Source organism: Geotrypetes seraphini, chromosome 8 (genome assembly GCF_902459505.1).
Source record: "Geotrypetes seraphini chromosome 8, aGeoSer1.1, whole genome shotgun sequence".
Taxonomy (NCBI): Eukaryota; Metazoa; Chordata; class Amphibia; order Gymnophiona; family Dermophiidae; genus Geotrypetes; species Geotrypetes seraphini.
In genome coordinates, this window is record NC_047091.1 from 29,610,162 (window position 1) to 29,632,815 (window position 22,654).

General features: G+C 43.1%; 1 protein-coding gene across 1 annotated transcript in view; it reads right to left on the reverse strand.

Annotated features, from left to right (window-relative positions):
* Positions 1-22,654, reverse strand: part of GRIK3 (glutamate ionotropic receptor kainate type subunit 3) — a 320,591-nt gene that overhangs the window by 117,786 nt on the left and 180,151 nt on the right. The window contains exons 3-5 of the mRNA XM_033956508.1: positions 16,718-16,975; positions 15,054-15,235; positions 12,393-12,446 (exon numbers count right to left, since the gene is read on the reverse strand). Of these exons, the coding sequence (XP_033812399.1) occupies positions 12,393-12,446; positions 15,054-15,235; positions 16,718-16,975 (494 nt within the window). The remainder of the gene's footprint in view (positions 1-12,392; positions 12,447-15,053; positions 15,236-16,717; positions 16,976-22,654) is intronic.

Genomic DNA, 22,654 nt, shown 5'->3' on the forward strand with positions numbered 1-22,654 from the left:
AGCCACCAAACTATGGACACCATATACAGAATCTGGGGATTTGATCCTAAATGAGTCTCTTTGAAAAGATACCAGGGCTGAAAATTCAGGAGTGGGTGATAACAGGGGTAGAATTCAGGCAGGGAAAAAAAGTTTGGAGTTTAGCACTGATTTCAGCACTAGCCTCATATATCTAGGCAAAAAGAATTGCAGACCTACATTTCAGCTGAAAATTTAGGAATGTCTATTTGGCCAAAATTAGGTGAGATATTTAGGAGCATAAATTGAGTCAGCTGCTGACCATTGCTCCCTTGAAGCTGAGCTGGGGTCCTCCAGCTGCACTGCTGCCAGTGGGGGGGGGGGGGGGTGAGGGGAGTGGACGCTGCTTCAATATTGTGTTTTCAATCTCTAGAAACAGGCAGGGTCTGTGGAGCTTGCCCGCTCCTCGGTATTGGAACTGTGCTAGTGAAACAGCGCCACCCACTGGCAGGAGCGTAGCTGGAGGACTCTGCTCAATTTAGAAGGAAGAGTGCTGCTGACACGGAAATAAAGTGGGTGCCAGCCAATATTCGGTACTGGCACCTTCATAGCTAAGAGGGCAATGATAGGACTATTGTCAGTGCCTGTTCCTCCGCCCCCACCCCTTTCCCGGCACGAACTTCACAATGTTGTGGCAGTCAGACAAGAGGTTTGACAGGACTGCGTAGATAAATGCTGCTGAATATTTGGGGATTTTAATGGATGAATATTGACCCCGTGTTGGCCATGTAAGTAAAGATGCAATAAATAAGAAAAAAAAAAAAAATCTCTTGATTTAAACAGAGGCATTGGAAATATGCGGCACATAGATATTTTAGATGCTGGAAAAAATGTCACTTTCACCAGATCTGCTGATTTTTTTTCAGTAAATTATTCCACAGCGAATAATGAAAACGGATGCTGTAACTGTGCAAATTTATGTGGGAGGGTGAGTGGGAGGTGGGACTTCCATTTAGGATTGGCTCTTCCCCAAAAATGCAACTTATTTTAAGGACAGTTTGCTCTTCTTCCAGCGTCTTGTGCTCAATATGTACAAGGTGTGACTTAATTACATTGTTTTATTTGTTCTTTTTTTTTTTTTTTAATTCAATTGCTAGCTTGCCTTTTCAGAAAATGATGCTCAAAGTGGGTTCCCGACACAACAGCATTAAGGGTGGGAGTAAGTAAGATCACAGCTTCGTTTACTGCGTGGAACTGCAAGTTGTTGAATCCCTTAGTAAAAGAACAATAGAACTTACAATCAGCTTCACAAACTGTGATATTCTAGTCCATTGGGAGTATCGGACCAATATACAGTAGTAAGAAGCAGTATGGTAAAAATGATGCACAATCTGATGGGCAGTAAGACCCTTCCCCCCTGAAGTACCTGTATGTAAACCGCTTTGAGTGTGGCTATAAAACTACAAAAAGGTGGTATGCAAGTTCCAGTCCCTTTCCCTGATGTCATAGTCCCTCATTCCAACAATAAGAGCCAACCTTATCAGTGGTGTCACAGTGACTTCATTGTTCCATAACTGGCTCACATCTGATATTATATCAGAGGTGAGTGTGGCGCGGTGGTTAGAGCTTCAGACTTTTCACCCTGAAGTTGTGGGTTCAAACCCCACACTGCTCCTTATGATTGGGGCAAGTCACTTAATCCTCCACTGCCCCTGGTACATTACATAGATTGGGAGCCCTCTGGGACAGAGAGGGAAGTACCTGATGGTAATACAATTTGTCCAAGTGGTTTATCAAATCCCAATCCCTTATCCTAAAAAAATCAGCACACAGATCATCACATTCACTGTCCATATGTGTCCACTTGTAACTTTTATTTCAGCGTTGTCAAACTTTGTTTTACGGATGAATGCAAGGGACCAGTGTCTTCCTACCAGAGCATCAATATGTCTGTAATAATGACCTATTTTTCTCAGTGCAACCAAGTGAATTATGCAGCAGTTTGCTAAGGCTTTCGGCTCTCTCTGTGCCAGGAGGCAGCGCTCTCTCTGTGTTCTCAGTGGCCTTGTACCAGTCGAGGCTGAATTCATAATGTCAATTTGCAGATTGCTATCAAACAAGAGATAAAAGCCGTTATGATATTAAGGTCAAGACACCCAGTCTGCAAATGAAGAAAAGTGACCTTTGTGCTGTTAAAGAAGAGAGCAATCATGTATCCTTCACTCGGCTGGCAGCTGACCAAACGCCTCTTGTTGGCAATTGGTCTGCACGAGAGATTGTAGCTACATAGTCCTGCTCTAATTTAATGCACTTCTTGGCTCTTGCTGCAATATTGTCATACAAAGCAACAAAAGCCAGTCGAAATGAGTTGGCAGATTCTGGATCCCCGGGAAGCTCCTCTAGGGTTGTTTTCATGGTTAAGGATTGCTGAATATCAATGGCTGAACTAGACAAGGCCACTTAAGCAGGCAGGAGCCTCAGCCACGCTCCACTGGGATATCTTTGTGTGTATGCCCGCCTGCAAAACCATGCAGAATCGGAGATATGTGTGTAGGAGCTATAAAAACACCATTGGCATATACACACACATACAGGCTTTCAGATGCCACTGTTGTAATCATTCTTATGTGCAATTAGCATACAATTGTAAAAACCAGTTTTATAGACATAGGGCCGGATTCTATAAACATCGCTGTCATCGTTGGCTGCCTATAAACTGGCTGCCAATCACGTGTCAGTCATGCCATGGCAATTTCTAGGATCAAGGCTTCGTAAAACATAGGCACTGGAAATGTAGGCCAGGGCTTTAAAGGCCTACATTTCTGATGCCAACAGTGTCAGGTATTGTAAAGTGCCTCCTTAACCGTGATGAAAGCACTGTTTTTCTAGGAACAGGTAGGCGCTTACATTAAAAAAATATCTATTTTAATTGTGTTTAAATGGCTTTTTTCCACTTAAGTGCCTCCTTAGCCGTGATGAAGGTATTGTTTTTCTAGGAACAGGTAGGTGCTTACATTAAAAAAATATATATATTTTAATTGTGTTTAAATGGCTCTTTTCCACTTAAGTGCCTCCTTAGCTGTGATGAAGGCACTGTTTTTCTAGGAACAGGTAGGCGCTTACATTTAAAAAAATATATATTTTAATTGTGTTTAAATGGCTTTTTTCCACTTAAGTGCCTCCTTAGCCGTGATGAAGGCACTGTTTTTCTAGGAACAGGTAGGTGCTTACATTTCATATATTTTAATTGTGTTTAAATGGCTTTTTCCACTTAAGTTAGGCCCTGGGTGCTATCTTGATGTGGCACTGTTCCCCCCTTCACCTGTCTGCCCCCTCACTCCTTCCCATTCCTCCCCCACAGTACTTCTAGCTCTTCACCAGCCTGAGCAGCAGCCCTAACCTGCTGCTTGCACCAGCTTCAGCGCTCTCCTCTGATGTTACTTCCGGGTCCTGTGACTAGAAAGTGACATTAGAGGGAGAGCCAGCATCAGTGCGGGCAGCAAGTTGGAGATGCTGCTCAAGCTGGGGAAGCTAAACAGGTACGGGGGAAGGGAAGGGGCGCGTGCACGGCAGGGGTGAGGGTGGGGAAGGACCAGGGGGTGGAGAAGATGATGAGGGGGTGCACCACCGCCATGAGCATCTTCCACCTTCACTATGCCAGTGACGTGCATACACATTAAATGCCAAAATTATTATTTGCAAGGGGGGGTAGGCAAGACTCCCCTGTACACACACAACTTTTTGAACTGCCATATGTTGCACGCAGCCTGTATACTTTGACCCTCTTTCCATCTGGCATAAATATAGGCACCTAAACATTAGACGCACTGATACTGGGCTATGCTAGCATTCTATAATTCAACTTTTGTAGAATAGGTTTCTACTGTGTGACCTTAGGGATCCTATAAGGAGGTGCCGAGTAATAGAAGTATCCTATATATATCCCTAGGTGTTGTTCCTGCCTAGGCCCCCTACTGTAAAGTTACCCTGTATATGCAGTAAGTCAAGAATGCTAAAGCCGCTATCCATGGTGCTGAATCAGACTGCTGCAATGCAAGCCTTTCTTTGCCACTTCGACTCTCACTTTAAGTTGGTTTATATGTTCAGTCTTGGCCATGTGGGGGATTTTTTAAAATTTTATTTTATTCTATTGTCCTTTAATACTCAATTTTTGGAAATCTACATGGAATCAAGTTAATAATCTATTAGAAAATCCGGTGACCATGTCACATGATACTGTTTTATTCGGTACGTCTATGAGAGTTAAGAGTCAAATATCATCTAATAATAATAAACTCTTACTCATTGTGACGGGGGTTGCCATACAACATATTATGAAAAATTGAGATAATCTAAACCAGTGTTTATTTAGAAGCATATTACTTAGCTTTATCATGTGGTCTCTGGCCACATGATAAAGCTAAGTAATATGCTTCTAAATAAATGTTTAAGTTAGCACTAATTTATAAACTAAATTCACAAAAGCAAAGAGAAACTAATACGTTTAAATATAACTTGAATAAATAAGGACCCGATGACGAGTTGACACATAAAGCTTGGAGCAATGAGATCTAATTGAGCTCCAAGTGGTGCCGCTGAGGATCCTGGAAGAACAAGTAAAAAGTTCTGGCACATAAGGGTATATAAATGGTAGTTAAGTTTATTCCTACTGTTTAAGGTATCTTTTGTTATTAACCGTGCCGAGCTCTACGCTTGTGGAGATGGTGCGGTATACAAACCTAAGGTTTAGTTTAGTTTAGTTTAGTTTAGTTTAGAGCACTACCAGATGTACACGGCATTGTATAGAGCCACAAAGGAGACAGTCCCTGCTTGAAAGAGCTTCAATCTAAACAGACAAGATGGATAAACAGGATGCCAGGGTAGCAGATACAGTTAGGGGGCATGGTAAATCTGCTGGCTAGGGTAGTGGGCAGAGGGGATTAGGGTTATGGATTTAAGACTGTATAAAAAAAAAGGTAGGTTTTCAGTCTACTTTTAAACAAGGGAAGGGAATGGACGAAGTCGGGTAGTTTATTCCAGGCATACGGGGCAGCTACATGAAAGGAACAAAGTCTGGAACTGGCAGTGGAGGAGAAGGGTAAAGATAAAAGCAGACTATCTGAGGAACGGAGTTTTCGGGGACGCATATAGGGAGAGATAAAGATGAGAGATACTGAGAGGCTGCGGTATGACCATACTTGTAGGTTGGTAATATACAGGGTCAATTTTATAGGTGGGTGCATCCACTTTGATGCTGTGCAATGAGTCTATTCTATAATGCATCTGAATCTTGGTATTGGTCTGCTCAACACATGCACACTACACATGAACACCTGTAGTTACAGCAGCCAGAGACATGGCATAACTGTGGTGGCATAAATATGGTAGGGACACAAGCAACTGATAATATCTATATATTTAAAGGTCCTATAGGCTGCTTAAAACCTAAGTTGGTTCCAAAATATACTTACATTAATCATAACATCAACATAAAATTTATTTCACTAAACAATAAAACAAATAAAATCAAACATTCTATATCCAATTTCCTGCAAACAAAAATATCCTCATCCATTTAAAAAACAATAAAGGCTACTGAAAATAAAGTGGTCTCTTAAAAACTTTTTTAAATCTCTGCATATTATTCACCATCCTTAACAGCTAGGTTGTTCCACAATTTTACTCCTGAAACTGGAAGTTTATTATTTATTTAAAACTTTTTTATACTGTTTATAAAAAAAACCACCCTAAACGGTTTACATCAAATAAAACATACATAAGATAAAAACCATATCGTAAAATCTCCATAAATAAACAATTTCTTTTCTTCAAATGCCAACTAATAAATCTTAAAAATGCAGTAGCAAACAGCTGAGTTTTCAACTGCTTCTTAAATTAAAACCAGTTTTCACATAGTCACAATTGGCCCACCAGAGTTTCCACCAGAGCTTTCCACGTTTTAACACTAGCAATGCAGAAAGTCATCGTTCTAGTGTCTGCATAATTTCCCTGCACGATCAGAATTAATAGCTTATGATTTTTAGATCGTAAAGATCTATGAGGCTTATAGAGTGACACAACTTGTCAAAATAGCAGTGTTTGATGGTAAATAGCCGAAATGCAACTGGTAACCAATGTAATTGCTTCAGAATTGGCGTATCACGTGCCATCCTGTCAACTCCCATTACTAACCCAGCTGCGGCATTTTGTACAAGTTGTAACGCTCTCCCTCTTGTTACATGCATATCTGGGAGTCTCACACATGCTTCACCCATAAAAATGGCCTCTTGCATTTAAATGTTATGCCACTAAAGGGTTCCCTTAGTACAGGGGTATCAAAGTCCCTCCTCGAGGGCCGCAGTCCAGTCGGGTTTTCAGGATTTCCCCAATGAATATGCATGAGATCTGTTAGCATACAATGAAAGCAGTGCATGCAAATAGATCTCATGCATATTCATTGGGGAAATCCTGAAAACCCGACTGGATTGCAGCTCTCGAGGAGGGACTTTGACACCCCTGCCTTAGTAAAATAATGCTTAGACACCCTGTTGGCATTTTCATGGGTAATTGTACACTTAAGGTGGCAAGTGCAAGTACTGTGTACACACAGGTACCCAGTTTGTAGACGTACACTTTATCCCCAGATTCTACTGTGTATTTGGCGTTAAAAATTGTACGTGCCGTTTAATTGACTAAGAAACCAATAGGCACTGATAATCGGGTATTGAAAATCAATTATCAGTGCTAGTTGGCATCACTTAATATTCACATGAACAATTTTAGGCCTTGGGATCAGCGTGCAAATTTTACACTTGGCTCCCCAAAATGGTGCAGCCATGGGAGGGTTGGGGGTGGATCGGAGATGTTCCTGCAATTTTTCTGTGCTGTTATAAAATGAGGAGGATCCATGCCTAATTTAGGCACGAGGATTTACACCACAATTCACGCCAAAAATTAGGCACAGATCCCAGTGCTATTCACAGTTCTATAAATGGCACCTGACTTTTAGGTGCAAAAATCTGTGGAACCACTCCCCCCCATTCCCCCCACACATATATACAGATACTTTTTCGCTCCCTAGTGGCCTCACAGTGGAGAGTTAAGCGACTTGTCCATAGTCACAAGCAGCTGCAGTGGGAATTTCACACGGATCCTCTGGTTCTCGTCTCACTGCACTATTAGGCTACGCTTCCACTCACTGCACATATGCTCAGTCGGAGGGTCTGAAGAGGGACATTTATATTTACAGCACCATTTATTTGGATTCATTACATGGGTGAGAGGATCGAGAGGCCAGGCACCCAAAGGGGCAGTGGTCTTGGGCATCTGCAAAACCGAATCAGTGGCAGCCAGGGAGATGGTTACGGGAGGGACAAGATAGGGAGGGGAAGGTAAGGATGGAGACTTAGCAGGCTCAAAGGGAAGGCAGGGGAAGACTATTAGGAGGGGCAAAGCCAAAGGGACAAATGAACAGCAGAACTGCGGGCAGGTACTGGGAGTAATTTAAGGGGTCAGCACAGGTGTGTCAGCATCTTTTGTGGTCCACCTTTTCAACCATTTCATTCCATTAATAAATGCTATGCATGATGGATAACCGGACCAGGGTTAGATTTAGGTATTCCCCGAGCAATCTCATTCTGATTTTAAAAAGATTTAAATACCTAGGGATATTAGTCTATTCTCGTCTCACCTTTAGTGATCAAATTTCTGAATTAATGAGGAATGGGTTTTTTTGACCCTTCGAAGGCTTCATTCTATTGGGCCAGAGGTCAGCAACCTTTTTATAGCAAATAGCCAATTTATCCAAAATGTTTCACTCAAGATTTACAAAGAGCCACAAGGTGTAGCTTCTCTCCCTTCCAACCCCTCGCAGGTCTCTGCACCTCTCATACATCCCCTGCCCCTCCCCATCCCACAGCCAAGGTTCTCTCCCCTCTCCAGCCCCTGACCCTTTAATATCCCTTCCAACCCCACAATTCCCCCTTCCGGGCCTACTGAGATACCTGGTGGTCCAGCAGGAGTGTTTGTGGCAGGTGCGCAGCCCTCTCGCTCCTGTCTCCTTACAGCTGCCTTCTAAAATGGCTGCCATGACCCCCTCGCAGCAGCTCACGGTACTACAGGAAATGCCGCGAGCAGCTGCAAAAGGTCACAGCAGCCATTTTAGAAGGCAGGAGCAAGAGGGCCACACTCCTGCCACAAAGACCCACCACCAGGTACCTTTGTAGGCCCGGGGGGGGGGGGGGGGATCGTGAGGTTGGGAGGGAAATTGAAAGATCGGGATGTGGAGAGCCACAGCCACATGCAAGAAGAGCCACACGTGGCTTGTGAGCCGCAGGTTGCTGACCTCTATATTAAACACTACTTTGATAAGAAAAATTTTATTCATTGATATATGCTTTCATTTTCTCCAAATCAGATTATTGTAAAATTATATAAGTTCAATCTCGGACGACTTCAAACATTCCAAAATTCTGCTATAAAGTTATTGGGTCATTAAAAGCAATTTTGATCACGTTGCACTTTTATTTTTACATTATCATTGGTTACCTCCATCATATAGAATTCTGTTCAAAATGTTAACGCTAACACACAAATTTTTACATATGCAGCAGCCTAGTTATTTAAATGTTTTAACTATCTCACATACTCCATTGCGCACACATAGATCGTTTCAAGATAACAGGTTGGTAATTCCAACTGTTAGAAGAACTACATGGGAATTCACTCGGTCCAAGGCTTTTTTTTCTGTCTTGCACGTAGTCTACAGAGTTCACTTCCCAAGTCAGATCTGTTTATAACCTAATTTAATAGCTTTTAAAACACCTTTAAAAAAAAAAAATAGATTAGCTTTTAAATGATTTCCTTTGTTTTAACTGCCAACTAATTTATCTAAACCATGTGCACCCTTCTCACCGAATACACACACTTTGCAAGCACCGCTGTTTTAATTTGAGTCTGAGATGCAAGTTAGGGCAGCAAACCCCCTCCCCCTCCCCACCTTCCCGGGATTACCCAGCCGAGAAGCATATTTTAGCTACTGAGCATGATTTAATGCTTGAACAGTTTTAGTCATTCCTGATCTAAACTCCCTTAATATGTCCCGCAGGGAAGGGGTAAAATGCAGACCTCGCGGATCTAAACCCGCACGTACTTAAAAATCTGAGGTCCATGCTGCTTGTAGTTAGTTTCTGGCTCTGACAGACCTCGGTGACAATTTAGCTCTGACGGATCCGTCTCAGCATAGGGAGGGAAAAGTATTAGGATCCATCAGCGCTAAAATGTCACCGAGGTCTGTCAGAGTCAGAAACTAACTACAAGCAGCACGGACCTCAGATTTTTAAGTACGTGCGGGTTTAGATCCGCGAGGTCCGTCAGGTCTGTGAGGTCCGCGTTTTACCCCTTCCCTGTCCCGCAGTTAAAATTTGTCCTTAAGTTAAAAGCTGCCTGAGATGTGCCAGTTCACTGCAAACCCCCCCCCCAAAAAAAAAAACAAAAAACAACCCAACCATCTCCTGTATCCCAGCTTCAAACCACAAGAGCAGAGTCAGTTTCAGGTTCTGTATTAAAAAAAAGAAGTTTCTCATTCAGCCCTTCTGTTTGGCAAAAAGTTGATGCTTTCCATGCCAAATGTTGAGACAATGTATCCGTTATTGACTAGGGACCATTTAGAAACATTCAAAGCAGCAACAACAGACTAATTCATCTGCACCCCATGAGTCTGCTAATATAGCAAACTAAGTACATGCGATACAACGTAGCCTCGAGGAGTGACAGATTAAAATACCTTTCCCTTGGTATGGCTGTTACTCTAAGAAAGTGGCATTAATTGTGGTTGCTTATCTATTAATTTATTATAATTCTCCCTTTCAGCTCCAGGCTTCCATACACATGAAATACACTGTATTCTCAGCAGAAGCTGATTAAAGCGGGTAATCTGGGGAGTGCTTAAAGCTGCCCAGAATAGATAGTAACAACAGCAGTAATTAAAATGTCATGTGAATTTGAAAAATAGGCATCACAAAATTTTCAAACTTCCAGGCTGCTGCAGAGTCTTCCTAATGAGTAAGAGGGTACCTGGTCTTTAATGCCAAGCATAACTCAACAACGCTTGTCCAACGGTGACTGATAATAGCGACAGCGATCACCAGGAAATGCATCGTCTACCCAGCGGATTTAATGAAAGCAGAAGTTAACTCCAGGACGAGTTATGGAAGTTAATTTCAAGATGAGTAATTTGAATGCAAGGAAGAAAAAACAACAAAAAACGAGCCAATACGTTTCCGGTCTCTGTATTAAAAGCAGTAATTCTCCACGGCTGAGTGGGAAGGATGACAACGCCGAGGAACCCAGCTGTAAGATATATGGCAAACATGGATTTAATTGGAGGACTAAAAGTGGAAAGATGTTGCTCATTGAGAGGCTACGGAGCATTGTGCCAGCTGACGTAAAGGTTGCGAATGCTGCCTCTGCAAAACTTTCCTATCCCCCAAGGGAACTAATATTTTTCTTCTCTAAAATAGAATAATAGGGTAACATTTGGATTTCTTAGGTATTCTAGGCACCCTGGTGCCCCTTGGGTACATAAATATATTAGTACCAAATTTTGGACAAAATTTGAGACTGATTAATTTTCCTAAATTAACCACCACTACAGCATTGGATATGTTTAAATGTTATCTTTCAGAGGTTTTGAAAGTCTTTTCCACCAATTTCAAAACTTTACTATATTTCCTTGGGAAAGAAGAACTCTCCGGAGGATCATCAGGAACCTGGAATAGATGTTTTGGACTTGACTAATTTATTAGAGACGTCAGAATCAGAGCAGTTAATGACTGCCACACTTTTTCTTCAATTAGCTCAAGATGCAGATAGAGATTGGCTCTTAAAGTTATTTTTTAAGTATAAAGATGCTTTGTTTTTGATTCAAAAAATAAGAATGTATCCAGATGTTTCTAGGATTACACAAAAAAAAGAGGAAACAGTTTTTGCTCTTGAGACCACAAGTTTTAAAATTGGGAGCAACATTTATATTAAGATTCCCCTGTAAATATTGGGTTAATTTTAGAGGAGCAAGATATATCTTTTTTGATTCTGCACTGTTATCTAGATTTATCTTGGACAAGGAGGTGATAACTGCAAGTACCCCTAGCAGTAGCCAAGATAACGCTCCTTAAGTATTAGGGACCACTTCAGGCTGCCTGATTATTTCCTGAGAAAATTAAGGAGTAAAATAGTCTTCGATCTTTGACACTCCTCCCTCAATGATTGTGCACTAACAGTTGATAGAATGGTATAATTTTCCTTTATGTTATGTTCATATATAATTGATGTATGATGGATACTGTTTTATTTCGTTATGATTGTGTTATCATAAAAATTTGAAATTCAATAAAGACAAAATTATAAAATGAATCCTCTATAATAAAACCCTAAGCGCGCATGCGCACTTAGGATGGCGTGTTCCCTGTCTGGGTCCGTGCCGAATTCCATTTTTGAACACGGAGGCAGGGAACACACCGGCAACTCCCCCCTCCTGTCCTCACTCACCAACCGCTGCCGCTCCTCTTCAAAGCAGCCTGCTGAGGTTCGCCAGCCAGCTGTAGCGAACCTCGCAGGCCGCTCTCCACCTTGGTAGCACGTTCCCTCTGATGCGATCGCATCAGAGGTAACATGCCACCGAGGTGGACAGCGGCCTGCGAGGTTCGCTACAGCCGGCCGGCGAACCTCAGTAGGCTGCTTTGAAGACAAGCGGCAGTGGCGGCAGCCCAGTATCTTCCTTCCAACCATGGCCAACTCAAGTCACAAGTGCCAAGATCCCAAAAAAGTAAAACTGATTTTATGCTGCATACCCCCGAAATAAACTGTGGATTTTCTTAAGTCCATCTTAATAATGGCTTATGGACTTTCTCTTTAGGAACTTGTCCAAACCTTTTCTAGACCCTTCTAAGACATTCTCTGGAAACAAATTCCAGACTTTAATTACACATTGAGTGAAGAAGCGTTTTCTTCAATTAGTTTTAAATTTACTACTTAGTAGCTTCATCGCATTATAATTACACTTAATGTGTTGTTTTGACAATACTTGTAACACACTTTCTGTGCTTCCCTAATCTTTGGGGTGTTTTTTGTTTTTTTTTTAATGTTCCTTTCTTCCTCTTTTTTGAGATAGTAAACGACTTAGATCTATTAATGACTTTACTGTATGTCAAATAAAGTTGTTTCTAATGATGACGATAATAAATTAAAAGAGAGAGGAGGCAGGTGATAAACACACATCTTCCTTATTCCATTTTCCTTGTCAAAACATACCTCTGCTGCTCATATTGTGTGTCTAACAATAATAGGTTTATTTTTCACTTAGTTTAGAATCGCAATTCCCACCGGAGTAGAGTGAAAAAGCCGAGAGTAGAAAATGAAGATCATGTGGGGCCTACCAGAGTGGTGAAAATGAAGTGGTAGTATTCAGTCATCATCCCCATTGCCATGGCCTGCAAACAAAGAGAAAATAAAGAGCAATCAGAATCCGTGAGAAGCCCAAAAGAAATAAATATATGCATAAAACCTGTAAGCGACAGTAGCAGGAAGGAAAATCTATTTCAGTTTAGACTATTGCATTTTGTGAAGCCTCTGGATATGCAAAGAGGCCGAGCTGATTATTCCTGGGTACAAAGACTTAATAATTATCGAAATCTATCCTGGGGTCAACACTGGTGCCTGTTCCAGCTTCACTATAGATCACTGTTGGTCCATCGTCTCCTAGGATTATCTAGATCTTGTTTTCCTGTGGTCCTAATAGTACTTAATTGCATCCAGCAGATACCATTAATTTTCTGCTCACTGCTTTCACAAATTGGACAATCACTTGAGTGATCGAGACTTGAAGAAACAAGAAATCAAGCAATAAAAATACGTTAACTGTGTATCAGTACTGGTGGGAAGATATCTTTTTGGATATAGGCAGATGATGAATAGAAGGTTTTGGATCATTTATTCAGTCTGCGAAGGAGAACAGAGAGCACAGAGGTGTGGGCAGTTCATAGACTTCATTCTTATATACTCAGGGGGTAATTCCATAGGGAGCCGGAAGATGCATACATGCAGGGCAGGATTAATTCGTCGATGGCCCCCTAGGCACACAAGTACACTGGGCCCCTTGCCCCGCCCTACCCCACCATGCGCCCAGACGGCAACAGGAAGCTGCGTCAGAGGGAAGCTTTGGGCAAGCAGCACCGCTTGCACAATTACAATTCCCGTTTCATTTCTTACCCGCGTTGCTTGTCTTACTTTCTGTCGATGAGGAGGGCCCCGCATTGCCGATCGGGGGGGCCCGCGTTGCCGATCGATGCTGGAGGGGCCCATCGCCATTTGGAAAAAACAATGTTGATGCCCTCCTTCATCGGGCCCCCCTGACAATTTCGAACCCTAGGCACGTACCTACTTGGCCTATTGGTTAATCCTGCCCTGCATACATGATGGTCTCCCAATAGAGGTGGTGGAGACAAAGACTGTGTCTGAATTCATGAAAGCTTGAAAGGAGAGAGTGGATGCTGCGGATGGGCCATTTGGCCTTTATCTGCCACCATGTTTCTATGTTTCTATTTAGGTGCCTAAATGGCTACCTGTGTCCCTAAATGACCTCTTACAGAATACTGTGTAGTGGAAAAGTATGCACCATTATTTAATCCACACATTTTGCCAGTGGCATGTTCATGGGTGGAGTCTGGGTGGAGAATGGATGGAACACACAGGTATGCATATAAATTATACCATTCTATCATTTACATGTATGGGCTTCTACTGTTGCTATTGTGGGAGTGAAGCTGTGGAACGATCTTTCTGGCCACTTGCAGTTGTGTGCTAGCAGACTGAATTTAAAAAAACCCCAAGTACTTTATGGTTATAAAACTATGATGGCAGATAAAGGCCAAATGGCCCATCCACAGCATCCACCATCTCCTCCTCTCCCTATTGGCTGAGGCTCTTTATACCTGCATTGTGATGTCATAGAAACATGATGGCAGATAAAGGCCAAATGGCCCATCCTGTCTGCCCATCCGCAGTCACCCTTATCTCTTTCTCTCTATGAGAGATCCACATGCCTATCCCACGCCTTCTTGAATTCAGACACAGTCTCTGTCTCCACCACCTCTTCCGAGAGACTGTTCCACGCAACTACCACCCTTTCTGTATAAAAGTATTTCTTTAGATTACTCCTGAGCCTGTCACCTCTTAACTTCATCCTATGCCCTCTCATTCCAGAGCTTCCTTTCAAATTAAAGAGGCTCGACTCATGCGCATTAAAATGCCGAGATGAGTAGCATCCTGCCTGACCTTTGTCTGATACCCCTGTAACCTTGTGCGTTATTTTTCACATGCTCTCAAATCCGACACAATCAAACTAGTGAAACTGAAAGCACTGTACAAGGAATAAAGACACCCCGCTCCCCTATCCTGTAACTTGCAATGCCACATCATGTATACAATCCAGGAAAGCAGCCTGTCTGCAGCTGCCTGTGACCCCCATGACCTGCCACTTCTGTAGCCAGCTGTGTAACTGAAAGTCCATCTTTTTGGAACTGCATTTTTATAAGCAATGTAATCTAAACATGGAATGATCTTTGATCACTTATGGCATTGCAAAGAAATTTTTCTCTGGGGTTTTGGTTTTTGGGTTTTTTTTGTATTTGTGATTTATATTATGTAAACTTATTAGGTTTAGGTGGTGTATACATTTTTTTAAATCATCTTTATTCAGTTCCACCACAAAACAATAACAAACATGGCTCAGTTCAAACAGAATAAGAAAGAACAACAGCCTACTCTACAATGCCAAACAGGACACAGCCATATATAGAACATAGGCCACGGAACTGGTAGTGTATACATTTTTTAAGTGCATGCATTTATATCAGCTATAGGTCTGGTGTATATTATCGCACCATAATGTACATGAATTTTGGGTCGCTTGCACTACTGTTTTATAAAGAAAAGTGTGCACCTACTTTCCTTATAGAACAGGTTTCAAATAATGTCATGATCAGCTCATATTATCTCTGCAGATAATGCCCCCCCCCCCCCACGCACTCAGTACTCACTTGTTTCAGGATCTGAGCTGCCATTATGTGGCTACAGTCAAATATGATACGAAACTCCTTGCCACGCTTCATTTCCTTCAATAAGGGCCTGGCATCGTCACTATCTATAGGAAGCTGACGGATCTTCAGCCGAATGTTGTATCGAGAGGGAGCCATGATAAGTTCTTGCAGTCGGATGAGGCCTTAAGGAATGTCATGTCGGGGAGATAAAAGCACAGTATGATCTGCAGGGAAGTTTTCTGCTTCAGTAAATCATGTAGACATGGCCAGTAGGGTCTGACGAGGTTGAGAGCAGCCCAGAGGTCCATTGGGTCCAATCTCCTTCTGATAGTCTTAAACGGTGGTTCCCAACCCTGTCCTGGAGGACCACCAGCCAGTCAGGTTTTAAGGATAGCCCTAATGAATATGCATGGAGCAGATATGCATGCCTGTTACCTCCATTATATGCAAATCTCTATCATATTCATTAGGGTTGTCCCAAAAACCCAACTGGCTGGTGGTCCTCCAGGACAGGGTTGGGAAACTAGTCTAAAAGGAGGAACCTCGAGCCAAATGCTCCAATCTCATTATCTTGCATCATATTTGAGCTTTCAATCAAGAATAAATAATCAACAAGTTTAATAATGGTTGAATCTTTTATAATTATTAAACTTGTTGATTATTTATTCTTGATTGAAAGCTCAAATATGATGCAAGATAATGAGATTGGAGCATTTGGCTCGAGGTTCCTCCTTTTAGACTAGTTTCCCAACCCTGTCCTGGAGGACCACCAGCCAGTTGGGTTTTTGGGACAACCCTAATGAATATGATAGAGATTTGCATATAATGGAGGTAACAGGCATGCATATCTGCTCCATGCATATTCATTAGGGCTATCCTTAAAACCTGACTGGCTGGTGGTCCTCCAGGACAGGGTTGGGAACCACCGTTTAAGACTATCAGAAGGAGATTGGACCCAATGGACCTCTGGGCTGGGCTGCTATATATATAATGAATGAACAGTTAAACATCCTATTAGTCTTCTAGGTCTTTGTACATTGGGTTAGAAATGCTCTGGAAGAATGCTTCCCACCAGGGCTTGGATAAGAATTGCATTTGCTATGTAAAAGTATCGGCAAGTTGTACTCTTTTTAAGAGCAAGGCAGACAACTAATTGTCTTCTTTGTGGGCTCAGTGGGTCCTCCTCTCTAACCTGGTCTATGGGTCATGATTTTCTCTCAATATGTACAAATCAGAATGGTATAATGAATTTACACGTGGCCAGGCTGACTTCCACATTCACCGGGTTGGATGGACAGATATGGTGTCCATTTAATACATTCCATTCCACAATGAATGCACAATGATTGCTGAGAAAAAAGGCATCAATGGGAAAGACATAAGCCAAGGAGATGTCATGACTATGATAAACTTCACAGATGCATTTTCTAATTAAGTAAAGCCTCAGTCAAAGCCATTATTCTAATTAAAATACATTGTTGTTAAACTGAGTGGTTTTTATCAGTAGGATTCTTGATAGGTATGGCCAAATAGTGTGCCTAAAACCTAGGATCCCACCCCCACCCCCATTTGCATTTTATGCTGCACCACGAAGTCTCCACTAGTTGCAGTCATTGATGCATGCAATTCTAGTTGTTCGCTTTATGATCAAACTCTCCATTTACCCGTGCTGTCATCATAAACCACGGTGGCTGACCTCCACTTTAAGAACTGCACAAGATCCAGAATGGCGTGGCTGAGAGAGGCGTAGTCTGGGTAGAGATTGACGTAGAACGTGTCCCGGTTGTCCAAAGCATGGTGCTTCCATCGGACCTGAATGTGTGGTACCTCTAGTGCATTGCAAATAGACTGGACAGCATTCGATGAGGAGCTATGAGAAGGTCCAAAGATTGCCACCACTCCCAGCGTGAGCTGATCACAGGCTAGAAGACAAGGGAACCAATCAACTATAAATGACACAGGAAAACTTATGTTCTGGGGCAGTATTATCTAAATTGTTCACCAGTTATAGCATGCTGAAAGATCAATATTTATGATCAAAACTGTGTCAGTCTATAATGTGAATATTAAAAACAATTTGACAAATATTCAAAACTATTTAACCAGCCAGGAATTGCTCTTGGCCATTTAAATAGTGTTTTAGTGCCTAAACATGGATATTCAGTGGGAGATAACTTGCTATCTCTTATTGAATATTCATGATTAGTGGCTCGACACTAACCAGAAATGTCATGCTGGCTAGGTGTGGACATTCAACACCAAATTGGCCATGTTTGGCTGTTAAAATAGACCATATAAATTAACTGAGTTTCTTTTAGCTTTCATAATTTTTGAAAGAGTCAAAATTCGATTCACCCATTCTACATTACTCAGGATTTTATAGACCTCTATCATATTCCCCCCACCCCCCCACCAGCCATCTCTTCTCCAAGCTGAAGAGACCTAACCTCTTTAGTCTTTCCTCATAAGAGAGGAGTTCCATCCCCTTTATCATCTTGGTTGCTCTTCTTTGAACCTTGTCTGATTCCTATAAATCCTTTTTGAGATACAGTGATCAGAATTGAATGTAATATTTAAGGTGAGATTGCACCATGAATCAACATAGACGCACTATAATATTTTCGGTCTTGTTTACCATCCCTTTCTTAATTTCTAGCATTCTGTTTGATTTTTTGGCCACCGCCGCACACTGGGCCTCTATGCTACGGTGGACTACTACTGCTACTTATCACTTATATAGCGCTGAAAGGCGTACGCAGTGCTGTACATTTTGACATTTATAGATGGTCCCTGCTCAGAAGAGCTTACAGTCTAACTTGGACAGACACACATGACATAGAGTGTAGGGGATGCAGAACCCAAGGTGAGAGGAGTTAGGAGTCGAAAGCACTCTCAAAGAGGTGGGCTTTTAAACGGGCCTTGAACAATGCCAGAGACGGAGCCCATTGTAGGGATTCGGGCAGCTTGTTCGAAGCATACGGTGCAGCAAGGCAAAAGGGACAGAGTCTCTCTGTCACCTGATAAAATGACTCCTATCAACAGGGACATTATAAAAAATGTATTGATGTTTGGGAGCCATTAACAAATTATTGTAAGGATTGATTATATTTAATAATATATTTCTTCCCCTTTTATTTATTGAAGTATAGGATGGGGGGGGGGGATGGATTTAATTTCAAATTTATCTGAAACTATAATGTTATATTGGAGGGAGGGAGGGAGGAATTTATATTTTGATTCAATATTTGTGTGATTAAATAGTGATATTAAAGTGTATATGATTGCATTATAAATCGCTTGTTGAAAGTTTAAAAATGAATAAAGATTTTTTTAAAAAAATGACTATCTTTTTATGTCCTTGTAAAATTTATACTTATAAAATTTAATCTGTTGAGGAATTTTAAGTTTTTTTTAAATTTAGTTTTATTTTGTGGGCACAATTTTCAGCTGACCATAATCAGTGTTTTGCTGACTCTGCCAGCTTTACCCCTGGATGTACAATGGCAGACATGTCATCATTTTCTGTAGGAAGCTGACGAATCTTCAGCTGAATATTGTACCAAGAGAGAGCTATGAATGTTCGGGCATATGCAACCAGAAAAAAACAGCTGGACATATAAATATTCTAACTCATAGCTAGTGTCACAACCCTAGCCCTAAAGCTCGGCTTGTGCCAGGTAAGGCTTTGGCTAAACCTAGCCCAGCCATTAAAAGAGCTAATCAGTGTGACAGGCTAGAGTCCAGGAATAGGGAAAACTCTGCATTCCCCTTTAAAACCCAGATTACAGATCCCTGGGGAGAGGAGGACTATGAGGGTAACAGCCTGGAACAGCCACAGAATCCTCCTCCTCACTCAGCTAACTCCCAGCTGCAGGACCTGATTAGAAGTCCTGGGAAAACTAGGCAGAAGCTGCAGGCTGCCCCTCCCCCTCAGAGAACAGGGCGTGGTCGCCTCAATGCACTAGAGGCTGCTCTGAAGAGGAAGCGGGAGTCTGCCCTGGGCCAGCCCAGGAAGGAGGTTTGCAGGACAGCTCTTCTGAACCTCAACTTTACCAGGACATTGAGATGGTGGATCCAGCCCTGCCCCTTAAGCTAACCAGCTAGCAGAACCAGAGCTCATGGACTACCTAGAAACTGCCAACATTACAGAAGCTTGCCCCATGGAAGAGAGTTAAGTTTCATTGCTGGTTGTTTTCTGTTTGTATGCTCATGCTAGCAATCGTTTAGTCTTCTTCCTGGGGAACTCTTTGCACCGGTGAGAAGTAAGGGAGCAGTGCTGAGCTCCTTACTAGGTGCCTGAAAGTGAAAACCTTTTTGGTTAGGTTTCAATATGCTGGACTGTTTGAGTTTATGTTTGTCTTTTGAAAGCAAGAAAAGTTTCAATTTTTGATTGTGTGCCTGAGGAGGTAGTTTGGGGAAGAATCCAGGCAATATCCTAGGTTGGGATTGTGGGGCCATTTGTGCATTCTGTTGCTTAAAGAAGAAAGTTAGTGGATTTGGCTACTCCCCTCCCCCACCAACTACTGTTAAGTTGGTTGGGGCCAAGCCACCCTTTTATCTAGGCTTGGACACAACACTGTTTTCAATTATAAAGAAAGTGTGATGATTGGTTACTGCCTATTTGCCAAAGGCAGAACGATTGGGACTACACTCTGCTACTTACCTGTGATTCCTGCAAGAAAGGTGTGAGTTGTTGGTTGTTTGTTTTCAACTCAATTTTATTTTGTTCCATTTTCTTATGTTTTGGGAAAGAATGAACTGAACCCTGTTCAAGCTTCATGTCCACAATAAAGTGGGACTTTATTTTCTTTTGAAAGTGACTGTTTGAATCTTGTTGCTTTCTCATTGGATTGTGTGACCAGCAGGACTTCCAGCTTTTCTGGAAGCATGTAGGACGCAGTCTATTCTGAGTGCTGACCGGAGCCAAGCGTATCCACGGGTCCGGCGGTGCCACATTTGGTGTCAGAAGTGGGATATAGCGCCTCCTGCTGGACGTTTGGTGAACTTTGAAAAAAAAAAAAGTTTTGGCTTTTTGGATTTTTTTTTGTTTGTTGTTTTAGTTTGTTTGTTTGTTCCTGTCTTGGAGACTGGTTCCAGATTTGGCGGTTCGGGTTACCAGTCGGAGCGAAGGCACTGAGGAGGATATCCTGGTGGCTGAACAGAAGCAGTGTGAAGCACGCAGTCGGAGAAGCCTCGCCTTCCCTACGGTGGACCAGAGTCCGAGGGTGTCCAGTAAGGACCCGACCAGGGTTGAGAGGACAGAAACGCAGACAAGCGACTGGAGGCCTACTAACCAAGGCGCAGACTCACCAATCTTTCTGGTAAGAGTACCTCGGCAAAGGGGGTTGGTGAGGGAGATAGTGGTGCTAGTGTGAAGTACCCCACTTGGTGTGTTTCTCCGTTTGTTCCTGTTCCAGGCCCGGAAGCAAGATGGATCAGCAGCAGCTGATGGCTTTCCTAGCTGGCGAAAGACAGAAACAGAGCGAAGACCTGCAAGCAGTACTAAAGACCAACCAGGACTTGTGGTACTGGTTGCAGGAACTGTCTAGGAGACAGCATGATGAGATGGTATTGGCGATGGGGGAACAGACTAAGGTACTGTCTCAACTTTTACAGAGGCCCTCGCCAGCCACAGGCAGTGAGCCAGGACTGAGCTTTACTCAACCAACTGCAGGAGCAGCTAACCCGCTCGCAATGTTAAATCTATGTAAGATAACACCGGCAGATGCTCCGGATGAGTTCTTATCTGCCTTTGAGAGGGTAGCTACTGCTGCTGGTTGGCCGCAGGGTCAGTGGGCTGTTAGGCTTCTGCCCTGCCTAGCAGGGGAAACATTATCCGCTTTTCAGACCTTATCCCCTGAACTGGCCAATGACTATCAGGCCATCAAAAGCCATATTTTAGAGTACCTGGGGTATACTCCTGAACATTATCGGCAGAAATTCAGATCTACCGTAATGCAGGAGAAAGAAAGACCTAAGGCTTTAGTCCAAAAACTATCTAAGCTTGCTGAGAGATGGTTATATCCTTGGTTAGGAGACCCTAGGGCTTTAGTGCTAGAAATTATCAGGGAGCAGTTCCTGGAATCAGCCCCCCAAAATTTGAGAGGTTGGGTCCGGAGGCAAGGCTGTAAAACCCTGGTCCAGACTCTGGAGGTTGCTGAGGCATATTTAGATGCCCAGGGCGCTGCCGAAGAGGAACGAGTAACCCCTGCTCAGAGTACGGAAAAAGCAAGGACAGCCATAGGCCAAGGACAAGCTGGAAAGACCTCAGGGTATGTCAAGCCTAAAGAGCCTGTGTTAGGAAAGGCTCTCACATGTTATCGGTGTGGGAAGGCTGGGCATACCCAGAGAGCTTGTAGGGTTCGAAAAGATCTCGTAGTAACCCAGGGAAGTAGAGCCAAGATCCCTGAGGAATACCAACTGGTCGTCTTGGTGGCAGGTAGGGAGGTCTCAGCTCTTATCGATACAGGGGCCGAGCAGTCGGTTGCATCAGCCCAGCTTTGGGATGACCTAGGAGAGGACCCGAACTTAGGTACTAAGGGAGTACCTATTACCTGCATTCATGGGGAATCCAGGGAATACCCCCTGAGAACCTTGACAATAGAGCATGACAAGAGAAAAACTCCCATACCTGTTGCAGTTTTGGAAACAGCACCCTACCCTTTAATCTTGGGAAGAGACTGGCTGGCCCTAACGAGGACCGAGGTTCCCAAAGGGGAGAGTGGCCCAGAGAAATGCGTGTTGGGAAGCCGGGTGGTAAGGAGAACAACTCCCTCTCCGGAGGAAAGGCAGCGAGCACCAAAACCTAAGAGCTGGAGGCCGACTATTCGTTGGGTCCCGCTCTCGGATAGGGCCATAGCACCCACTCGAGCTTACCCTAAGACAGCGGGTTATGACCTTTACGCTGCCCAAGAGCAGACTATCCCTACGAAAGGGAGGGTCTAGTGAGGACTGACATTCAAGTATCACGTCCACCAGGGGCCTATCTTAGGATAGCCCCCCGATCTGGGTTGGCTTTGAAACATGCAGTAGATGTTGCTGCTGGAGTTATTGACCCAGATTATAGGGGGAATGTTGCCGTACTCCTTGTGAATCAAGGGAATACTGATTATCAAGTACGGGTTGGAGATCAGGTGGCACAGTTAATATGTGAGAGGATTTGGCACCCTGACATAGTGCAGTGGTCCCGTCTCCCTGATACAAGAAGGGGGCAACAAGGGTTTGGGTCTACTGGGGTAGGAACACCAGGGGTTAGCCCACACCCAGAATTGTTACCCAATCTGCCGGGAGATGCGGGGGCTGCTACCCTAGCCGCACTTGAGGCGGAGATATTGAAGGTAAAGGGAGACTTAGCAGCAGCACGCCAGGAATGGGAATCGGGCTTTAAGTCTCAGGCTGAGGCCAGTTTCCAATCCTGGAAAGACCCCTTAGTCCAGGAGAATAAAAGATCCAGGGAAGAGGTCCTAGCTCAGTGTCAACAGGAATCAAAAAAACTTAACCATCTTGTAGAACAGTTAAAATTAGTTCAAGGGCAGATGCAAGAAAATCAAGCCCAACAGCAAGCTGTACAGCATAGTTTGAGGGAAATAAAGACTACCTGT